The sequence below is a fragment of the Sciurus vulgaris genome (genome assembly GCF_902686455.1).
Source record: "Sciurus vulgaris genome assembly, chromosome: 2".
NCBI classification, from domain to species: Eukaryota; Metazoa; Chordata; class Mammalia; order Rodentia; family Sciuridae; genus Sciurus; species Sciurus vulgaris.
In genome coordinates this window covers 105,297,124-105,318,616 of record NC_136462.1, presented here as the reverse complement: position 1 = coordinate 105,318,616, position 21,493 = coordinate 105,297,124, and the positions used below count along the sequence as shown (strand labels likewise).

The 21,493-nt window shown below is 33.9% G+C and overlaps 1 protein-coding gene and 1 long non-coding RNA gene across 18 annotated transcripts in view; one reads left to right on the top strand and one right to left on the bottom strand.

Annotated features, from left to right (window-relative positions):
* Nucleotides 1-21,493, bottom strand: part of TCF12 (transcription factor 12) — a 345,689-nt gene that overhangs the window by 79,508 nt on the left and 244,688 nt on the right. For all 17 annotated transcript variants that reach the window (XM_079125900.1, XM_079125889.1, XM_079125904.1 and 14 more), the window contains one exon: nucleotides 3,250-3,385. In XM_079125900.1, coding sequence (XP_078982026.1) covers nucleotides 3,250-3,385 — 136 coding nt within the window. The remainder of the gene's footprint in view (nucleotides 1-3,249; nucleotides 3,386-21,493) is intronic.
* LOC306653090 overlaps nucleotides 1-21,493 on the top strand; it is a 343,839-nt gene that overhangs the window by 130,540 nt on the left and 191,806 nt on the right. The window lies entirely within an intron of this gene.

The window sequence follows — 21,493 nt, the reverse complement described above, 5'->3', positions numbered from 1 at the left end:
CTTAAAAGAGAAGATAAGAAACACTAGCATGCTCTGTATTTGTAAAATTTTCTTTGTTAAGTGTTTCTGGAATCCAGTTCTTTACAACTACTACAGAATTCCTTGAGCAAAAGCCTCTCTCTCTCTCTCGCTATATATATATATATATATATATATATATTTTTTTTTTTTTTTTTTAACCATGACAATAGTCATCTGAACTGTTCCTATTGGTTTGGAGTTGGAGTCATTACTAATAGAAGATGTTGCTTTAATTTTCATTTAGCTGCTACTAGTTTTTACCTGTTAGGTAAATAAAACTTTTTCTTCTGAATCCCATCATTAGCTACCACTATGCTATCACATAAAAAATGTCTGATTTAAAGTCATGAACCTTGGATGCACAGTTTACTTTTGGGAAGTTAGAAACTGGTTTAGACAGTAAGCTGGTAGAATTAGAATTTCAGCTACATTTTAAAGCCGTGTGATCTAGAACAGGTTACCGAAGCTCTTTCAGCTTCAGTTCCCTCATATATTTAAAGGGGTTAATTAAATACTGTTCTTGTAAAATGTTGATTTTCTAGAGCATCTAAATGGTTTGAGGATTTGAGGTTTGTGTAGATCTCCAAAGTTCTTCTAAAAAGAGTTTCTCAAAAACTGCAATGTCAAGATGAGCCGCTAAGACTGAGAAATAACAATGGGCTATGTAAACAGCCTACTAAATAACCCACACAGAAGGTAGATGGGCCTCCCTGGGCACCAAGAGAACTACCATATTCCCCACTCAGTCTTATGTAAATTACTTAGCTCCTCTGGGTCTTGAATCCTTATTTTTAACTTGAGGTTAACATTACTACCTTGAGTTTTTGAAAAGATATAGTATGTATATAGCACAGTATCTAGAATGGAGGAAATGATCAGCCGATAAGTACATCATAATCAAAATGAAGATATAAGCTTTAATTTACAGAAAACTTGACTTTTAAGTCTTGATTTTTATAAAATCGATCTCATTCTTTCTTAGTTATTTCAATGGTTGTTTTTTTTTTTTTCTTTTTGTACTCTCAGTAATAGTACATTGGTCTATACTAGTGCTTTTTGTCACGGTAAGAGCTCATATAGTATAACTAACAAGATCATTTTTACAGTGACACTGATACATATAGACTCAAATGAATGCCCCTACCATAATACATTAGGTAGGAGACCAGAGTAGAGATGCAGAAATATATTTTTCAGTTTATCATTTCTTTAATAACAAAAAGTGTAACCATCTGAAACATCAGGGCTGACTCTTAGCAATATACACATTGAATTACCCATGATACTGAGAAGTGGGTACATCTAGTGAGTTCTCTATGCTGAACGTGACACTCCATCACTGTATCCTTTTATACACACCTCAAACATACCCTAGACCTAGAGACTATAAATATTTCACCAAAAATACTTAGGTCTAACAGAAGGTATATAAATTAGAGGCATTCAATGAATATTGTGCAAAGAGTATGACATACTTTATTTGATAGATTATGTTTGCTTTAAAAGGTGGCCTACCTTTAATATAAACATGCTTTATAACTTTAATTTTTTTGTATAAAGGATCTTTGGTTAGGCATCACCAAGAATTCTGACATTTAAAACCAGATTGGATAAGGCTTCAAAGAACATCTGAGGCTTGCTGTAAGCAGCAAGAGAGAACAGACTGGCTTGGTTAGACTATATGTCAAGACAAAAAAAGAAGAAAGCTAAAATAGGGGAAGGAGGTATGAAGGTTTGGTACACACAGGGTTTACTTCTCAAGTGATATTTTGGAATTAAATAGGGTGAGAGTTACACAACACTATGAATGTACTATATGTCATTCAATTGGTACACCTTAATGTGGTTAATTTTATATCAGTTCAAACAAAGTGGGACTGGGTGTAGTCCCAGCTACTTAAGGCTATAGAATTGCTTGAACTTGTGAGTTCAAGACCAGCCTGGGGCGAGGTGTGGTGGCCCATGCCTGTAATCATAGCAACTTGGGAGATTGAGGCAAGAGGATTGTGAGTTTGAGCCCAGCCTTGGCAACTAAGTAAGGCTATTAGCAACTCGAAATTAAAAATAAGAAGGGCTGGGAATGTAGCTCAGTTAGAGTGCCTCTGGATTCAATCCCCATCACAAAACCAAACAAACAAATAAAAACCCAGCCTGGGTAACATAGTGTGCCTCCATCTTAAAAAAGTGGGGAGGAACAATTAATAGCAGAAAACACTGGATTTGGAACCAGAAAATCTTAAATTTTATACTGGGTAAGTCACCTACTAATTATACAAATGTGTCCTCTTTGAGTCTCAGTTTTTATTTTAAATTTAGGATTATATTCATTGATTAATAGAACTGTTATACTGCTTAGATGAATGTCTATAAAATCACTTTATAAATAGTTCAGTATTACTTCAATTTTAATAAAAAATAAGGTATTGGGTTGGGGTTGTAACTTGAACGGTAGGAGTTTGCCTGGCATACCTCTGGGTTTGATCCCCAGCATCAAATAAAATAAAATAAAAAGGTGCTAATATTAGAAAGTGGAATTCCAATTGAAGAAAACTAAAGTCCCATTTTTCAAATATTTAGTTCCTCATCATATGAAGGGCAAAGCAAAATACTAAATTGGTTGTTTGAAATTTATTAAAATTAAAGTCATCCAAAATAATAACTAAACTTTTAATTAAAAACTTATGATGTGTTTATAAAAGTAAAAATTTTGATAATTTCACTTACTACATATCTATCTAATGGATACAGGCTGAGTCTCCTTTATCTGAAATGCTTCTGACCATAGTGTTTTGGATTTCAGATTTTTTTGGATTCTGTAATATTTGCATGTACAAAATGAGGTATCTTGGGGATAGGATCCAAATTTAAACACTACATTCATGTATGCTTCATATACACCTTACATACATAGTCTGAGGGTAATTTTACATGATGTTTTTAATGTGCCTATATTTTGACTGTGACCCATCACATAGGTCATGATGGTATGGAACTTTCCATTTGTGGTATCATATTGGCATTCAAAAAATTTCAATTTTGGATTGCAAATATTTGGATTAGGGATTCCCAACCTGTATCATCTGTAGTCAAATAAACCCTGACCACCAGCAACATGATAAAAAAGAAATAAAATTTCTTCTCATGAAAAGCTTAGTTAGGGGTAGACTAAATGGGGGTGAGGTGGGGAGAAACATTTGTAGAACTGGATTTGCTGTGTGATACACTCACCAAGCGCTGCAGAGTCATGGAGTGGTCTTCTCCTAGAACTTGTGGCAGAGAATGAGTAGTACGGTGTTCCAGGTTTTCCTGAAGAAGACAGCTGTGCTGGGCTCCCAAGTCCTAGATCTTGTCTCAGGAGACTAGACTATAAAACAAGAAAAAGAAACAAGTTATCTTTCTGCTGATAGTGACCCAAATCTGAACATTTCATTACTTGTGAATCACTAGGAAGTACCCACTAAGAACATTTCCAATTCAAATAGATCACTGATTTTAGCCTATATTTTCATTTTTCTCTTCCCTCTTGTTGCCTGCTTTTTGGTAATTATGTAATTAATCTTAGGGTTGAAAGACAGGTAAATGGCTATGTGATTTCACACTTTAATCATCAAGAATATTTTTAAAAAGTGGTCATCCAGACTTTGAGTGCTTTTTTGACACACACATAGGCATTTTGGCTCTTTGACGAGTGCTAATCTTTTCAAGACTAGTCACTCCTGTTTTCTTCACTTGTATCTCCTGGCATGGGCTCTGGTGTTTTCCTCTTCTTTTCTGACACCATCCTGTGGATTTATTTTCAGTTTGTCCAAGTTTCTTATAAAAATCAAAGAGGACAATGCCCAGATCGGGACTGTTGAGTATGGAGTAGTTTACAACAGTACAAATAACACATTTGTGTTAGCTTACATGGAGAGGTTAAGAAGATCCTACTTCCTGGCTCTTCATTTTGCTGCATCTGCTGTTCTTTTGCTCCTCCATGTTGTATTTGTTCAGTTTGTGCATTCTGGTCTTCAGTACAAGACACACCATTGATCTTTGATAAAATTCATCTTATACTATTTGGTCTGTAATAATCATCCATTCCTATCTTTTTCAGATTTCAAGTCTGCTAGTCAATGAATTTGCTAACTTTTCTAATGCCAAAGCATCAAAAGTGTGATACAAGAAATCCATCAAGATCACAAGGTGGATGAGAGAACTCTATATATGCTATGCGACCTCATGAAACTCTGTCAAATGCTTCACTGAAATTCAGATTTGGCAGCCCTAAACTACTAACCCAGAGACCCTACTGGAAGGTAAATGAGATTAGTTTGGCAGAATTAGGGCCTGGCTAAGTTGCTGAGGTTAGCCTCAAACTTTCGATACTGCTACCTCACCCTCCTGAGTCCCTGGGATTACAGGAGTGTGGCACTATACTCTGCCTGCTTGTTTTCTTAATATAGTCATTCTTAAGAGCTGGATTATTTTATTGTGGGTTTGATAAGTACAACTCTCATGATGAACAATATTGAACATCTTTTCACATTCTTGATGGTCATGTGAATATCTTCTTTGAAAAAATGTCTTTTTAAGTCCCTTGCCCGTTGCATACAAGTTGAGTTGTCTTTTGGTGACTGAATTTTAAGATTTCTTTATATGTTCTAGATGCCAGATCATTATCAGATACAGGATTTGCATATATTTTCTCTCCTTCTGCAAATTTTCTTTTTTCGCTTTCTTGATAATGTCCTTTATGATAAAGTTTCCATTTTTGATGATGACAAATTCTTTCTTGTTTCTGGTTCTTGTGATGTCCTATTTAAGAATCCATTGTCATATCTAAGATCATGAAAATATAGCCCTATGTTTTTTCTGGAGTTTTGTAGTTTTAACCCCTATATTTGGGTCTTTGATATGATTTAACTTTTACCTATGTTGTGAGCAAAGGGCATAACTGCATTCTTTTACAAGTGGATGATCAGTTGTCCAGTATCATTTGAGAATACTGCTTCTCTATTCAGTGGCATCCTTTTAGAAAACTAATTGGCTATAGACATTTGGATTTATGTCTGAAACTCAGTTCTACCCTATTGGTTGACATCTGCCTTATGCCAGTGCCACATTGTTTGACTTATGTAGCTTTGTCAATAAGTTTTGAAATTGGGAAGGGAAAGTACTCCATCATCATTCTTCTTTTCCAATGCTGTTTTGCAATTTGGGATATCTTGAAATTCCATATAAATGTAAGTATCAGTTTTTTCATTTCTGCAAAAAGAAGTCATTAGAATTCTGATAGAAATTGCACTGAACCAGTAGATGGCTTTGGGAAATACTGCCATTTTAATACATACATTCAGTACTGGGAATTGAATTAAAAGGAATTCTACCACTGAGCTACATTCCCAGCCTTTGTTGAGAAGAGGTCTCGCATTCAGGTTGCATGTCTGGCCTTGAATGTGTGACCTTTTTGCCTTAGTTCCCCCAAGTGGTTGGATTACAGGTGTACACCACATGCCCAGTTCATTTTACAATATTAAACTTTCCAGTCAATTAATAGCTAATGTGCTTCCATTTATTTTGGTGTTCTTTCTTTTGGCAATGCTTTGTAGTTTCCAGTGTTCGGATCTTTTACCTCATGCTTAAATTTATTCCTAAGTATTTCATTCATTTGGATGCTAGCTAGGGTAAACAGATATTTTCATGATTTTACTTTTGATTTATTACTAGTTTATAAAGATTCAATTAATTTTTGTGTGTTGATCTTATATCCAGAAACTGCTAAATTCATGTTAACTACCCCTGCCTTATTGTAAATTCCTAAGGAATTTCTATATATACAATCATATCATTTGCAAATAAGGATAGTTTTATTTCTTTTACAGTCTGGCTATCTTTTATTTCTCTTTCTTGACTATGTAGTCTGGCTAGAACTTTTAGTAAGATATTGAATAGAAGTGGTGAAAGCAGCTAACCTTGTCTAGGGGGAAGGTTTTCACACTGTTGCATTAGAGATTAGCTGTGGGTTTCATAATGACTTTTCTCAAGTTGAAGAAGTTCCCTCCTATTCCTAGCTTGTTTAATGTGTTTTTATCATGAAAGATAACTCCCTTGTTTGTGACATAGACTCCTTTTAACATGCTGCTGTTTTCTGTTTGCTAGTATTTTATAAAAGATTTTTACATCAACATTAAAAAAGGATAATTGTCTGCAATTTCCTTTTTCCTGTGGTATCATTATCTGGCTTTGTTATCAATATAATACTGCTCTCAGAAAATAAATTGGGAAGTGTCTGAGAAGGAATGTGGATATTCTTTAAATTACTGGCAGGAAAAAAATTTAAAAAATAAATTACTGGTAGGATTCAGTAAGTAAAGTCATTTGGCTCTGGACTTTACTGGATTTTTATTACCAATTTTATCTCTGTTTTTGCTCTGTTTAGATTTTTTTATTTCTTCTTGAATGATTTTTAAATAATTTTTTTTTAGTTGTAGATAGACACAATACCTTTATTTAATTTTTATGTGGTGCTGAGACTCGAACCCAGTGCCTCACACATGCTAGGCAAGTTCTCTACCACTGAGCTACAACTCCAGCCCTTAAGTGATTCTTGACAGCATATGTGCTTTTAGGAATTTATCCATTTTATCTAGGTTCTGAAATTGTTGGCATACAATTGCTAATGGCATTTGCTTATAATCCTTTTTATTTCTGTAAAATTAGTAGTAATATCAACCATTTTCATTTACAATTTTAGCATTCTATTTTTTTTTCTTAGTCTGTTTAGCTAAAAATTTGTCAATTTTCTAGATTTTTTCAAAGAACCACCTTTAGATTTTGATGATTCTCTACTGTCTTCTACTCCTCATTTTGTTTATTTCTATTCTAATTTTATTTTCTTTTTACTTTCTTAAGTTGTAAAGTCAGGATACTGATTTGAAAGTGTGCTGCTGCTTCTTTTTAATAGGGTCTCAGTGTGTTTGCCCAGGCTGAGATGCTGCCACTGCACATGTTGGCTTGTTTTCTTTTTCTTTCTTTTTTTTTTGTACCTGGGATTAAACTCTGAGCCACATCTCCAGCCCTGTTTTGCATTTTATTTAGAAACAGGGTCTCAAGTGAGTTGCTTAGTGCTTTGCTTTTGCCGAGGCTGGCTTTGAACTTGAGATCCTCCCGCCTCAGCCTCCCAAATTGTGGGGATTACAGGTGTGCGCCACTGAGCCCAGTTCCAAACTGACTTTCACTGATAAGGTTTTGAAGTACCTGCTGTATTTATTACTTCATCTGCATTTTCTCACATGGAAGACACATAAAGCTGGTCATTGTACACACATAAACAGATACAGGAGAGAAGGACATCTGTATGTTCCTTATGCCCCTTTCCTAAAAAATTCTTACAAGTATATAAGATAATGATTTATATTAGGGGCAAAAAATCACAGTCTGCAAGTCAAAGTGGGTTTGTTTTTGAAAATTCTTGAAACATAGTTTAGGTATTTGAATCAGTTACTCTATGTTCACATCCTGACTGGTGATCTAGTGATCCTGAACAAATTATCTAACATCAATGAGCCTCTTCTTTAAATGTCTACATTATAAATAGTTCCCAGAGTTGTTTAAAAATACGAGTATATAGAATGGTTATTGGCTTAGTTAATACGAAAACTGTTTCATATTTTAAATTTTTCCTATGAATCATCACATTCTAAATATCACAAGAAGGAAGATAAGAGAGATTTTTATTTTCCATTTCCTAGGGACAAATCTTTTTCCTAAGTATGTGACCTGAGGTTTCAGGAGAACTTTTCTGCCCCCAATCCAAGCTTGTTGGGTTACAACTCCCAATGACTATGATTAACACAGGATGTTGGAATTAGGCAGAATAGAGGCAAAGGTGACAGACCTCTAGAGAGGACTGACATTAGAGGCTAAAGGCAAAGAGGTATGTGACAGATGCAAGCTACATCAATTGAGATCAAGAATAGGAAAATGTCAACTTAAATCATTCAGCAGAGGTATGGATATACATTTGTGTGTGTGAAGTCACAGTACACAAACATATGCACATAGGGTGAAAAAAGGAACGTGTACACAAATGTGAAATGTTAACTGATGAATCTTGATTAAGAGGTTCATGGACGTTCATTATACTCTTCTTCCACCTTTTGTTACACCTGTGCAACAAAATTTTAGTAAAATTTTTTCAAAATAAAAACTTGGGAGAAAATAATAATATTGAAAATTCATCAGTGCATTTTCAAATGTACCATCTTGGTAAATGTTTATAGCAGTCATACCCAAGACTGTTCAGAAAGTCTTTTTCTCAACACAACAAGATTCATAGCAGTCCAGGAATCTAATTTATACAATTGTTAACTTGAAAAAAAGGTGATTTATATTATGTATTTGTGGGTAACAATTCTAAAGCTAAGTTACCTACAGAATACAAAATGTTATATTTTGCATATGTGAATATAGTACAGGAAGAAAAAGGAAAATAAACTTCTTAGGGGAAAATGCCTACTTGTTACTAATTTTAGTGTTGATAAACTTTTCTCTTCACTAGAGACAAATATGGACAAGAAATGCTGTTTTCTTGTTCCATCATGAACATTAATGCCAAAATACATACAGAGGCTGCATTTCACTCAGCTGTTCTAATGGCAACATTAACTGTTGCCCCCTGTTTAAACTATATCATGATCCACAGGGTTAGGCAAAGTAAATGTAGAAGTTGTTTCTTTTTAAGAATTTAAGATCATATTTTATCCTGTTCACTAAAATGAACAGTTCAGCACTGTAAGAAAAAAAAAGAAGTTTAGAACATGGTTTTCTCTATAAGGACTTGACAGTCTATGAAATATCATCTAATAAGCCAATAGAAAATATGGCAAAGAAATCAAGAGTAAATTATAAAAGCCTTACATTTTATTATTCTATCAGTAACAAAATTAAATACTTTTCCTTTCTTTGATTCTTTAAACACTTAGGTAATTCAAAGTATAGGTAACAAATTATTATATTTTTCTTTTCCTACAATAAAATTAGATATCAGCTCGTATTGATTTTTCTGTCTGTCTAAAACAAATGAGAAGCACTACTGATTACCACTGATCTTGTCCTGGAGGTATCTTAGGCAGAAAGAATACAAATATCTCAGAAGGACACAAAACTAGGCAAATCAGTTTACTTTGACAAAGTATCTTATTCAAGATAGAATTAGTATTCTGAAATGATATGGCACTTATTTCTTAACACAGTGTTAGAAAATAATTTTGGATAGTCATCTAGAATCTCATTTCTGAAAAACATACCTAATCCTGAAATGCTATCTACTATAGTCTAGATTACTAGCCCATATAATTGCAGTAAAACCTTCAGTAACACTTTGAATCACATATGACAAGGATCTAGCCAGTAAATAAAAATCCACATTTCTTTGTAGGGAATTTTAATAATGTATGTGATACATATTTTTTCAAGGTTTCTCTGTTCAAATGTGAACTTGTGAAGGTCTAGATAAAAAGTAAAGGAATAAAATTGTAGGTTTGGCTAACATCATTTATTAATATGAACTTGTTAATTAAATAGGAAGGTACTTTAAATTATGATTTTATAGGAAGGCAAACGAATATTCTAAATGGTACTGTTCAGTAGCTAGAAGGGTATGGAATCACATTATAATAATTTGTATATTCTTTATCCTTAAAAGAGAAAATGTCAGTAGTCTTGACAAACAGGCTTGCTTCTTAGAACTGCTTTTATTATTAAATGGACTAGTTCAAACATATACTAAAAATACTTTGATATCCATTCATAACTTCAGATTAAATAAGGACAATTAACCTTATGTCAAAAATTATAGCACCATTTAATGATTAAAAATTTGAAGTAACATTAATTTGTTTTCTCAATAAGATTGAGAATTCTAATATCACATAACTCAAAAATATTTAAATACTTATTATGGACTCCTAGAACCTTGGCTGTGTACAATCTATAGAATTTCCTAATTTCATGCCTATTTTATACTCCTGAAATGGTATGCAGTTTCAATACATACAGGCAAGCAGCTGTTCAAAACAGTCATCTTTCTAAAGAGGGAGTATGCTGAAACTTAAGGGATAAAGGCATAAAACAAAATCATGCTAAAATAGAATACATGTACTGTTAAATTTCTCAGTTCAATTATTTGTTCTAATACCATGTTTTATTTTGTTTTAAGAGACAAATTCATTCTTAGATAAAACTCAGTATGGTAGCTTTATATATATATTTTTAATATGCATTTTTCTTTTTTTGGTATTGTGAATTGAAGTTAGGGCTGATCTATCATTAAGCTGTGTACTCAGCCCTTTTTAATTTTATTTTATTTTGAGACAGGACCTCACTCAGTAGGCCATGCTGATCTTGAACTTGCAATCCTCCTGCCTCATCTGAGTAGCTGGAATTATAGAGGTGAGCCAGGGTTTATTTGCAATTCTTTAAATTAAAACAAAAATTACGGCATGGTTTAGCTGTAAATCCATTTGAAGTTTTGGAGATTGTGATAGGAGAACTGAAGATTGACAAAGAAGTCTCTCATCTCAAGTCACAATGAAATCAAAATTTCAGAGGGTGAGAGAAACTCAGGGCAAACAATACATGTTGAGCTTCAATAATATATGAACCTTCTGTTAATTTTCGACAAATGATTAAAAAAGACTAATAAATTTAAAATTTGGAAAACACTGACATTTGTGAAATAATTGTATTATGATGCTAATTCATTTACATTGAAATTTCAGGGATATGTTAGCAATTATCAGCATGCTGTTAAAGAATTCTATCCTGAGAATCTCATTAGATAGTGATGCAAACTACAGTTGTTATCATTCTGAGAACAAAGGGATCTTGAATGAGTAATCAATAGCAACTGGCAGAAAATGAGACATTAATTATGATCCTCTCTAGTGTTTTGTCTAAGACAAGATTTCATTAAATGCTTTGTGCAACCTGAATAGTTCCAAGTCATTACCAACACTTTGGACAATATATTAATTCAGGGGTGGGGGTTGGGGAGACAGTACAGGGAAACAGTAAAAGAAAACCTAAGATGTTTCTAATCCTTTCCTGGGTCAATAAAAACATACCAGCCACTACTAGCCAACTGTCATGCTGATTCTTTTACAAATCCCAAATCTTATAATCTCAACACAGTTTCTTGAAAATTTAATTATCACTGTCTATGCTTACAGTGTCATACAGGTTTGAGAAGATAATGACAGTCATCAATCACATGCACCCTACCTATGCAATCTGTCCAATCTTTCTGGCTTAAAAAATAAAATAAAATACCTATGTACTATTAGGTTACTAAAACATGATAATCCAGTAGTTTCTTTCTTCTATAATTATCAGCAGCAAAGGGAAATTTTACTATGTTAATATTTCTTTTTCACTAATTTTTTTTTTCAGCTTTCCCCCCAAATCCTGTATCAGCCAATGAAAAGATATCAAGGTAGAGAGATCTGGGATATAAATCAAGACAGAAATACTTCTTGGAAATAAAAGAAATATGAAGACCAGATAAAAGCCATTTTAATGTATCTGATATTTAAACAATTATAAACATGCAATAAAATTACTGCAGGATTTACAGGTTTCAATGAGTCTTCTTCTGAACACGTTATAATACATTTCTTACAGACACTAAGGGTATTGGTAGTGAGCACACTTTAACCATTTCTTCTCCAAAGTGAGCAGTTTTTCTTGAATGCCTGAATTTAAAAACTTCCTGTTAAAAAAAGGGCCTTCTGAACGTTTTCCTACAGTGCAACCAATATGCCTTTGAGCCTTTCCTTCAATGAATACAAAGGAACCAGAGCTATAAGTACAGGGGTGCTAATATTAGAAGTATAAAAGACAAAGAATGCCATTTTTCTTTTGCTTTTGTGGTAGGTAGACCTAAGACGTATAGAAGAGTTTTAATACTTTGAAGCTACTCCCTTTCTCTTTAATACTAGCCTTCACATGTGGTAAATAAGTACCCTTCTTCCCAATTCCTTTTCCATATGTATACCTAGAGTAATACACAACGCAATACAGCATTAGTTTAGTTAAGCATGTGATACTTTATGAACTAAACCATTACAACTGGACATCTTCAAAATACTGAATTAATTTTGGAAAATTCCATATAGGCATATATTTATACATAAAAGAAAAAAACAGCACGATATATTGTCAACATCTGACAATATTCTCATGCTCCTGCTCCACTTATTTTGCCACTTTCCAGCTTGTTACACCCTTCAAAACTGCAAGATAATCTCTCACTATGTAATATCCCTATATAATCACTCTTGTTTATTGGAGATGGTATCTAATCTCTACCAATTACTTAATAGACTCTTTTATCTTGAAATAATTTTGCAAAAGAATAAAACTGATTTTCTGAAACAACGCTCCCAAATAGCACTAAGTATCACCAGAAATATAATTATCAATTTTTATGAAGAGAATAGAAACAAACAATGGGTGAATTTTTTTCCCTGCCAAATAGCCCTTGCAAAAATTAAACTTTCTCTGACATTTAACAGAAGCAGGAAATTCCAATTGCCTATTATCTGATTTTCCTCCCACAAAATTTGTTTTACCTATGTACCAACAAACCTACAAACCCCAGACAATTAGATAACATGGTTCAGCTTCAAACATTTTCTGAATGGCTACTGTGCACCAGCACTGCATATGACTCTTTTACCTGCTTCCTCAAGAGAATCATCTCTTGGATGGCTTCAACATCGACCCAACAACCCCTCCAATCACCAGCCCCGTAATCTACTCCCTACAGGAGATGTTGTCAGCACTGGAAACCACTTGACTTCTGAGATTTTCAGGTCCAATATATTCTGTTTGACATAACCTCCTACTCTTTCAGTGCCATCACTCTCTTATTACTTACTGCACTTGTTCTTTCACCTCATGACATGTAATATCCTGACCTTTACTCTAGTCCCAAAGTTCAATCACATCTTCATTTTCTTCTTTTGAAACCTAGACCATAGACTCTATTACTTCAATCATTCTCTCATCACTACTTCAATTCTCCTGTCCTTCTGACATTTACCAGCTACATAATCTTGGGTAAATTATATAGCTCCTTGAAGCTTCAGGTTCCTTGGCTATCAGATAAAGCAATAATAATAGCTATAGTAGCTATAGCAGCAGCAGCAGCAGCAACAATAACACTGCTTCTTTCATAGAGTGTTGCAGGGGCCAGATGAAATAATGTTTGTAAGGTTAAGTGTCTGATATATGCTAGTCATTATGTATTATCCTCATTATTAACCTCTCTAATGGACCTGCAATCCTAATCACTGTATCAATTTAACCATTTGCTCTTTGCCAGGCATTTAGTCTGCTGGGTATTATTGGAGTAAAAATCAAAACACATTTATAGTTTAGTATCAATAGTAATTTCTAGTGATCAGCCTGAAATGTGTCATCAATACCACTTGGAAAGCCTTTTACTTGTCACTAGAGAGCTCGGAGAACTGAAGAACATTTTGAGGTCTTTTTTTTTTTTTTAAACAACAGGTGCTTTAATCCCTTTATTATACAAATCTCCATAAAGGGGATGTCTAGCCTCTGATTGCATCCTGAGAGAGTAGTAACTTTCCACTAAGTTTGAAAACTCCATCCTCTCTACTGCTTCACCATGAGAACATTCTTTCTTATATTAAGTTGTAATGTCGGGATGGTTATCTTCTATTCACTGTCCAACATTTGAACCTTAAAAGTTAAAGAAAAAGCCAAATTATACTTCAAAAATATTTCTCATTAATATTGTCCTAACTTCTTAAAACTAAACACCCCTAAATTCTTGAGCCGCTCACTACACATAAAGTTGCAAGTTATTTTACAATTTGCCAAGTTCTCTAAACAAATTTTGGTTCACTTATATCTGTTTTGAAATATATTTGCTCAGAAAGCATTTAACTTTCTTATTCTAAATATTGTTTCTAAGAATTCAGTCCAAAAGGTACAACTATTAGGTTTGTTACAGTAAGTAACATCCAAACTGCTTTTTAAAACAATTATCTTTGATTAATCCTCTTTGGGGATATAGCAGGTCATGGTAGGATTGGTCACATGAGAGCCTCTGATTATATTAATTGGCTGAAACATATACCTGTGTAGGAAAAAATTAGTCATTGATGGAAAATTATGCATTACTTGAGTAGGGCTGGTTCTTTAAAGAGCCAGATATACACAGTATTTGAGCTTTGCAGACTGGACTGTCTCTATTGCAACTAAGCAATTCTGACACTAACAAGAAAGAGGGTCTAGCCAATATGTAAATGAATGGATACAGCTATGTCCCTCTTAGAAAGGTGCGTGGGAGGGGGAGACTTGACTGGCAGTCACTTGGCTGGGCTGACCCCTGGTCCATGGTACTCCTATCTAGGCTATCTGACTATCATTCCATGACAGCTTTTATAACTCTGTAAATTATAGATTACTGACAGTAATCAGAGAGAGAGAGAAACAGAGAGGGAAAAAGAAAAAGGATGCTACACCACAGCAATCTTTTTATACAACAGCTTTTAATCATGTAACCAAGCAGAAATAACACTGTTCTTGAAATTACCACAGAATACAAGTCTAGAAAGGCATTGCAAACTTGTCAGTTCACTGCACATAAACATTCCACTACCTTGGGTAACCATACAGAGTTATTGTTTTTTGATACTAGGGACTGAACTCAGGGGTGCTTTACCATTGAGCAACATCCAAAGCCCTTTTTTGTTTTTTGAGACAGGGCCCTGCTAAGTTGCACAGGGCCTTGAGGTTGGCCTCAAACTCCATGATCCTCCTGCCTCAGCCTTCTGAATTGCTGGGATTACAGGCATGTGCCACCATGACCCAGCTTAGAGTTTTTATATATCCTGGATACCCTTTTGTCAGATATATATTTTGAAAATATTGACTCTTAGACTGTGGCTTTTCTGTTATTTATTTATTCATGTCTTCTGATAAGCAGATGCCTTCACTTTTTTTTTTTTCCTTTTTGTACCAGGGATTGAACCCAGGATCACTTAACCAATGAGCCACATCCCCAGTTCTTTTTGTTTTTTATTTTGAGACTGGGTCTCACTAAGTTACCTAGGGTCTTTGCTAAGTTATTGAGGCTTGTGATCCTCCTGCCTCAGCCACTGGAGCTGCTGGGATTATAGGCATGTGTCATAGCACCCAGCTATGTTTACTTCTTAAAGCTCTGGAGTTTTAGCTTTTACATTTAGGTTTTGGATCCATCTTGAATAATTGTGCTTAGTGTGAAAGAAGGCTTCATGTTCACATTTGTCCATATGGATTTCCATTTATTACTGTATCTTTTGTTCAAAAAATCTTTCCTGTTCCATTAGTATGCTTTGGCAATACTACCAAAAATCATATAAACCCATAAGAACTGATATATTTCTGGGCTTTATTTTGTTGACATCTTAATGAATATCTTAGTTTGGATAATTCAGTATCATATTGCTTAATTATTGTAGCTTTCTACTAAGTCTTGTAGTTAGGTAGTATAAATCCTCCCACTTTGCTCCTTCTTTTTTTTTTTTTTTTTTCTTCCTTGGTTTCTTCATATGGGGATTGAACTCAGGAGTACTCAAGCACTGAGTCACATCCCCAGCCCTTTTTTGTACTTTATTAGAGACAGGGTCTCAGTGAGTTGCTTAGAGCCTCCTTAATTGCCGAGGCTGGTTTTGAACTTGTGACCTTCCTGCCTCAGCCTTCTGAGGTGCTGGGATTACAGGCATGCGCTGCTTCACCTGGCCATACTGTGTTCTTTGCTTCTCAAGACTGATTTGGGTATTCTAGTTTCTTTGTATATCCAAAGAAATTTTAGAATAAGCTTAATTCCTACAGAAAGAAAATCCCATTGGGATTATAACTGGGTTTGCATTTAAATCCTCAGATTATTTTGGAAAGAACTGATATCTTAAGAATACTGTCTTTTAATGCATGAACATGATATATCTATGCATTTGCTGAGGCCTTTAAAAATTTCTCCAAGCCCTGGTTAGTAGTCTCCAGTGTCAAGGTTTCACATATCTTTTAAAATTTATTCCTAAGTATGTCAAGATTGTAAATGCCATGTTTTTAATTTTTAAAACTGTTTATATCCAATAAAATATTCATATCTTAGATGAATTTACTCAGTCAGTTTTGATGAACACATATTAAGACACAAAACACTCCTATCATTCCAAAATGCTTCTTTAAGTTTTTTTATAGCCGAAACTTCTTCCCAGTGGTAACCATTGACTGGATTTTTATCAACATAGGATAACTTCACCTTTTATAGAAGTTAAATGGAATCCTACAGTATGTATTTTTGAGATCTTGGCACATTAATGTGCTGCATGTATCATTAGATCATTCCATTTCTTCTGCTGTTGAGTAGCATTCATTGTATGAATGAGAGATCATCCAATCTGTTAATGAACAGCTCGGTTGTTTCCAATTTTAAAATAACATGTTTAAAGTTCCTATGAACATTCTTGATAAAAGCTTTTTGTGCACAAGTTTTCATTTCTTTTGGATAAATACTCAGAAGCTAAATTGCTAAGTCATGAAGCAAAACTACCAACAGTTCTCTAATGTCATTGTGTCATTTTACAGACCCATTAGCAATGTAAAAGAGTAACTCAGGTTGCTCCATCTTTGCCAACATTTGATATTCCCAGACTTTTATAATTTAGTTATTCTGGTGGGTGTGTAGTGGTATGCCATTATAGTTTGAATTTATATGTACTGACAATAATGCAAAACATTATCACATGATGACTGGCCATTTTTATACAATTTTTTTGGTGAAATATCTGCTCAAGTGTTTTACCTATTTTTAAAAAAATTGGGTTGCTTATCTTTTTATATTAAGTTGTCAGGGGCCATCATATATTCTACATACAAGATCTGTTAGATATAAGTATTGCAAACATCTTCTCCTTGTTTGTGGCTTTTCATTTTCTCCTTTAAAAAAAAAAAAAAAGGTTCAGGCTATGATGTCCAAGCTGGCTTGAACTCCTGGGCACAAGTGATCACTCAGTCTCAGTCACCCAAGCAGCCTGGACTATAGATGTGCATTCCCACACACACTCCTTCTTCATGTTCTTCATGGTGTTTTATGATAAGTACAAGTTTTAAACTTTGATTCAATTCAATTCATCAATCTTCCTTTCATGTTTCATGCTCTCTATGCCTTTTTAAAGAAATATTTAAACCAAGGTGGCAAAAAAATTCATCTGGTTTCCTCCCAGTAGCTTTATTATTCTAGCACTCAAAGTAAGGTTATGATCCATTTCAAGTTTATGTTTTATATGGTATAATGTTCCCTTTTTTCTCCTATACATGCTACAGTACCACATGTTAAAGAGTTTTTTCTTTTATCATTGAATTGCTATGGTGCTTTTATCAAACACTGTCTGCCATATATATGTGGGTTCCTTTCTGGATTTCTGAGTTTGTTCCTTGAGTTATTTAGTAATCTTTATATAAATATCATCACACTGTCTTGATTAGTGCTGCTTTGTAGTAAACCATGAAGTCAAGTAAGGTAAATTCATTCTCATTTCTTCTTCAAAATTATTTTGGCATCTTAATCTTTTGCATTTTAAAATGAACTTTTAAATAATCTTGTTAGTATCTATAAAAAGCCTGCTGGAATTCAGACTGGGACTACACTAAATCTATAACTGAAGTTAGGAAGCACTAAGAGTTAAATGATGGTTTTTAGGTTTATTTTATCTCAGTAATGTTTTATATTTTCGCAGTTGAAATCTTAAAATTTTGCGGGGAGGTACTAGGAATTTGAACTCAGGACTCCTTTACCACTAAGTTACATATTCAGGCCTTTTTATTTTTCATTTTGAGACAAGGTCTTATTAAGTTGCTAAGGGCCTTGCTAGGTTGCTGATGCTGACCTCGAACTTTTGATGTTCCTGCTTCAGTCTTCCACTTGCCAGGGTTACAGACATGTGCCACTGTGCCTGGCTAAAATCTTTTGTTAAATTTATATGTCAGTGTTTGATGCCCATTGATACTACCATAAATATACTGTTTTGTTAATTTCATTTTCAAGCTATTTCATTGCCAATGTATAGAAATACAATATATATGTCTTTTGAGATCATCTTCACTATATCACCCTGGCTGGCCTTGACCTCATAATCCTTCTGCCTCCGCTTCTTGGGCAGCTGGGATTACAGGAACACACACTGAACCCATATAATGTTTTGATTGATTTTGTATCTTTTGATATACCAAAAAGTACTTGTAAGCTCTAGAAGTTTTCTTGATGATTCCTTAGGACTTTCTATGCACACAACATATCAGCTGCAAATTCAGTTTAACTTATTCCCTTTCAATGGTTACGTCCTTTTCTTCTCATCTTCTTACAGTAGCCAGGATATAAGTCAAAATGGGGACAATGGAATTATTGCCTTGATTTGATATTAGGGGAAAAGCATTTAGTCTTTCATTAATAAGTATGCAATTAGCCATATGTTTTACATGCATGTCTTTTATCAAATTGTGGAAGCTGCCTCCTCTTTGTTGTAAGTTTTTATTGTGAGTATTCAATTTTGTCAAATAACTTTTCTGTGTCTATGGAAATGATCATATTGTTTTTCTCCTTGAACCTGTTAATAGAGTGAACTCAATAGACTGATTTTCAAATATTAAACTGAATTTTCATTTCTGGTACAAACTATGTGGGTGTGTAACTCACCTAAAAACATAAGCTGAGCTGCTCTTCTTCCTCTTCTATTTTCTAAAACAGTTTGTGTTCGATTAGTGGTAGTGTTGTTACTTTTTTCTCCAGTAAGAATTTAAAACATAATTTACCAGTGAAACTATATGACTCTCAAGCTTTCTCTGTAGGAAGTTTTTGAGAGAAATTCATGTTCACTGGGGCTGGGGTTGTGGTTCAGAGGTAGAGTGCTTGCCTAGCATGTGTTAGGCACTGGGTTCAATTCTCAGCACTACATATAAATAAATAAAATAAAGGTCCACTGACATCTAAAAATATTTTTAAAAAATTCATGTTCATTAATACTAGTTCATCTACTCAGATTTTGTCTCCTTTCAGGAAATATTTCTCAAGGAATTTGGCCATTTCATGGACTTTGTTAAATTTACTGAATTGTTACTAATATTTCCTTATTTTCTTCTTACTGTACACATCACTTATATTAACTATACTCTTTTATCCTAGATACTGGTTATTTATAGTCTCTCTTTCTTCCCTTCTCTGTGTTAAGGGGCCTAAGATTTATTAATTTCATTTTTTCAAATAAAAGAATTTTTAGTTTGGGTTTTTGTTTGTTTTTCCCATTAATAACAGAAAATATTAACTAAGAGAGTTCTGCTTTTATGTCAGTACTTGCTTCTACTACTTTGTGCTTTTCTAGTTTCTTAGAGAAGAATCTCAGGTCATTCATTATAGATCTTTCTAAATAAGCATTTAAAGTTACACTTTTCCTCTAGGCACTGCTTGAGCTATACCAAAAGATTTTGTTACGTTGTATTTTTTATCATCATTCGGTTTGAAATACTTTCTAAATTCCCTTGTGATTTCTCTTTCTTTTTTTTTTTGGGGGGGGGGGGCGGGGTGATGGCTTACCAGGGATAGAACCCAGGGGTGCTTAATCACTGAGCAACATACCCAGTCCTTTTTATTTTATTTTATTTTTTTGGAGACAGGGTCTCACTACGTTGTTCAGGCTGGCTCTGAACTTGCAATCCTCCCTCCTCAGTCTCTTGAGTCACTGGATTACAGGCATGTGCCACCATACCTGGCCCCTTGTGATTTCTTTTATTCATTTTTCTTTAATTTTTTTTAAGTGGTGCCGGGGATTGAACCCAGGACCTTATGCATGCAAGGCAAGCATTCTACCAACTGAGTTATATCCCCAGCCCCTGTGATTTCTTTTTTAAAATGATAGATTATTTAGACATATGTTGCTTAATTTTCAAATACTTGGTATTTTTCTATATACCTTATTGACAATAATTTTATGGACTAGCATATGGTTCAAAACAGTTGAATGTAACATGTGCCCTTGAAAGAAACTGATATTCTTCAGTTGTCAAATGTGGAGTTCTATAACTTGTCAATGGTCAAGGATGTTGATAGTTCACTTAGTTCTGTGTTTAGTAAGGTTTTTGGCTAGTTATTCTGTCAATTGCTGTGAAAGGGGTATTCAAATCTTCAAATATGATTATGAATGTTTATTTCTCTCTTCAATGCTATCAAATTTTCCTTTATATATTTTGAAGTTTATTAGGTGTTTACACATTTATCATTTTTGTTTTCCTGATATATTTACTGACTCATCATGAGATAATGGAAGAGATGAGAAAGAAGCAAATGATATGAGTGCATTTTCAAAGAACAGCTAAATTTTAAAGTGGTCATTTTTTCAACATTATACTATTTTAACTCAGATAAAACTTTCAACTTTCTGAAGACAAACCAGACTCTGTCATCTTCTAGGTTGAAAAAATGTTCAAACTACTTGAAAAAATACTTAAGGCATCAATGAAAACTTTTGTAATGATAAAAGGGTTTTTTCACTTAACTATAGCAGTTTTAAAACTAAATAACTATTTTTAATAAAGACGATGGCTTCTATGGTCTGTGCTGAATCAATAAAAAAAAAAAAAATTCAATTGCAGAATGATCCTTCAATGTTTCCGGTAACATTGCTATACCAGTTTCCTTTTAATGGCCCATCAGTTATAAGATTGCTGTGAAGGTAATATGAGGAGACTCATTTAGCAACGTATTATTACATCATCCTAACATGAAGTAAGGCCCATTAGGCATTATTAAATTAGCCTGAATTTTGCAGTATGTCAGCTGCATTTACGTACATTAATAGCAAAGTTAATGTTTCTTGGGGGATTTTGTTGAAGAAAAATGGCTTTGAGGTGGTATGTGGATATAATTTTATAGTCACTAATTTATATTTCCTTGGATTTTTGTCCTTGTGAATAGATAAGACAAAATGGCAGCCAATTAGTTAAGTGTATTTTTTCTGTCTCTGATCCATAATAATTAATACTGTTTGGAATACAGGTTTTTCTTGGAATGGAAGTAATAGACCTTTTTTTAACTCTTCGATTTCCTGAGCTTACTTACTCAAGCACAAAATCAGCTGGTGTCATCCATCAAAATTTCTCCCAGCAATTGCAGCAGTCAGAGCTAAGTAACAATAATAAATAGCTAAGTCATTGTTCTTTTCACAGTGATGAATTCTTTTTCTTGTTTTAAGAGCCCTCCTGTCTTCACTGATGCTGTTTGTCCTTGCTGTAGTACAATCTTCTCTCTGCTCTGCTGAATTTTGGGGCTTCTTCTCTGGGGTCATGCATTGCTTCTGTGAATTTTTCAAAAATGAATCATTCTTGACTTGAATATCTTTAAATCTTGTATACAGCAATATGT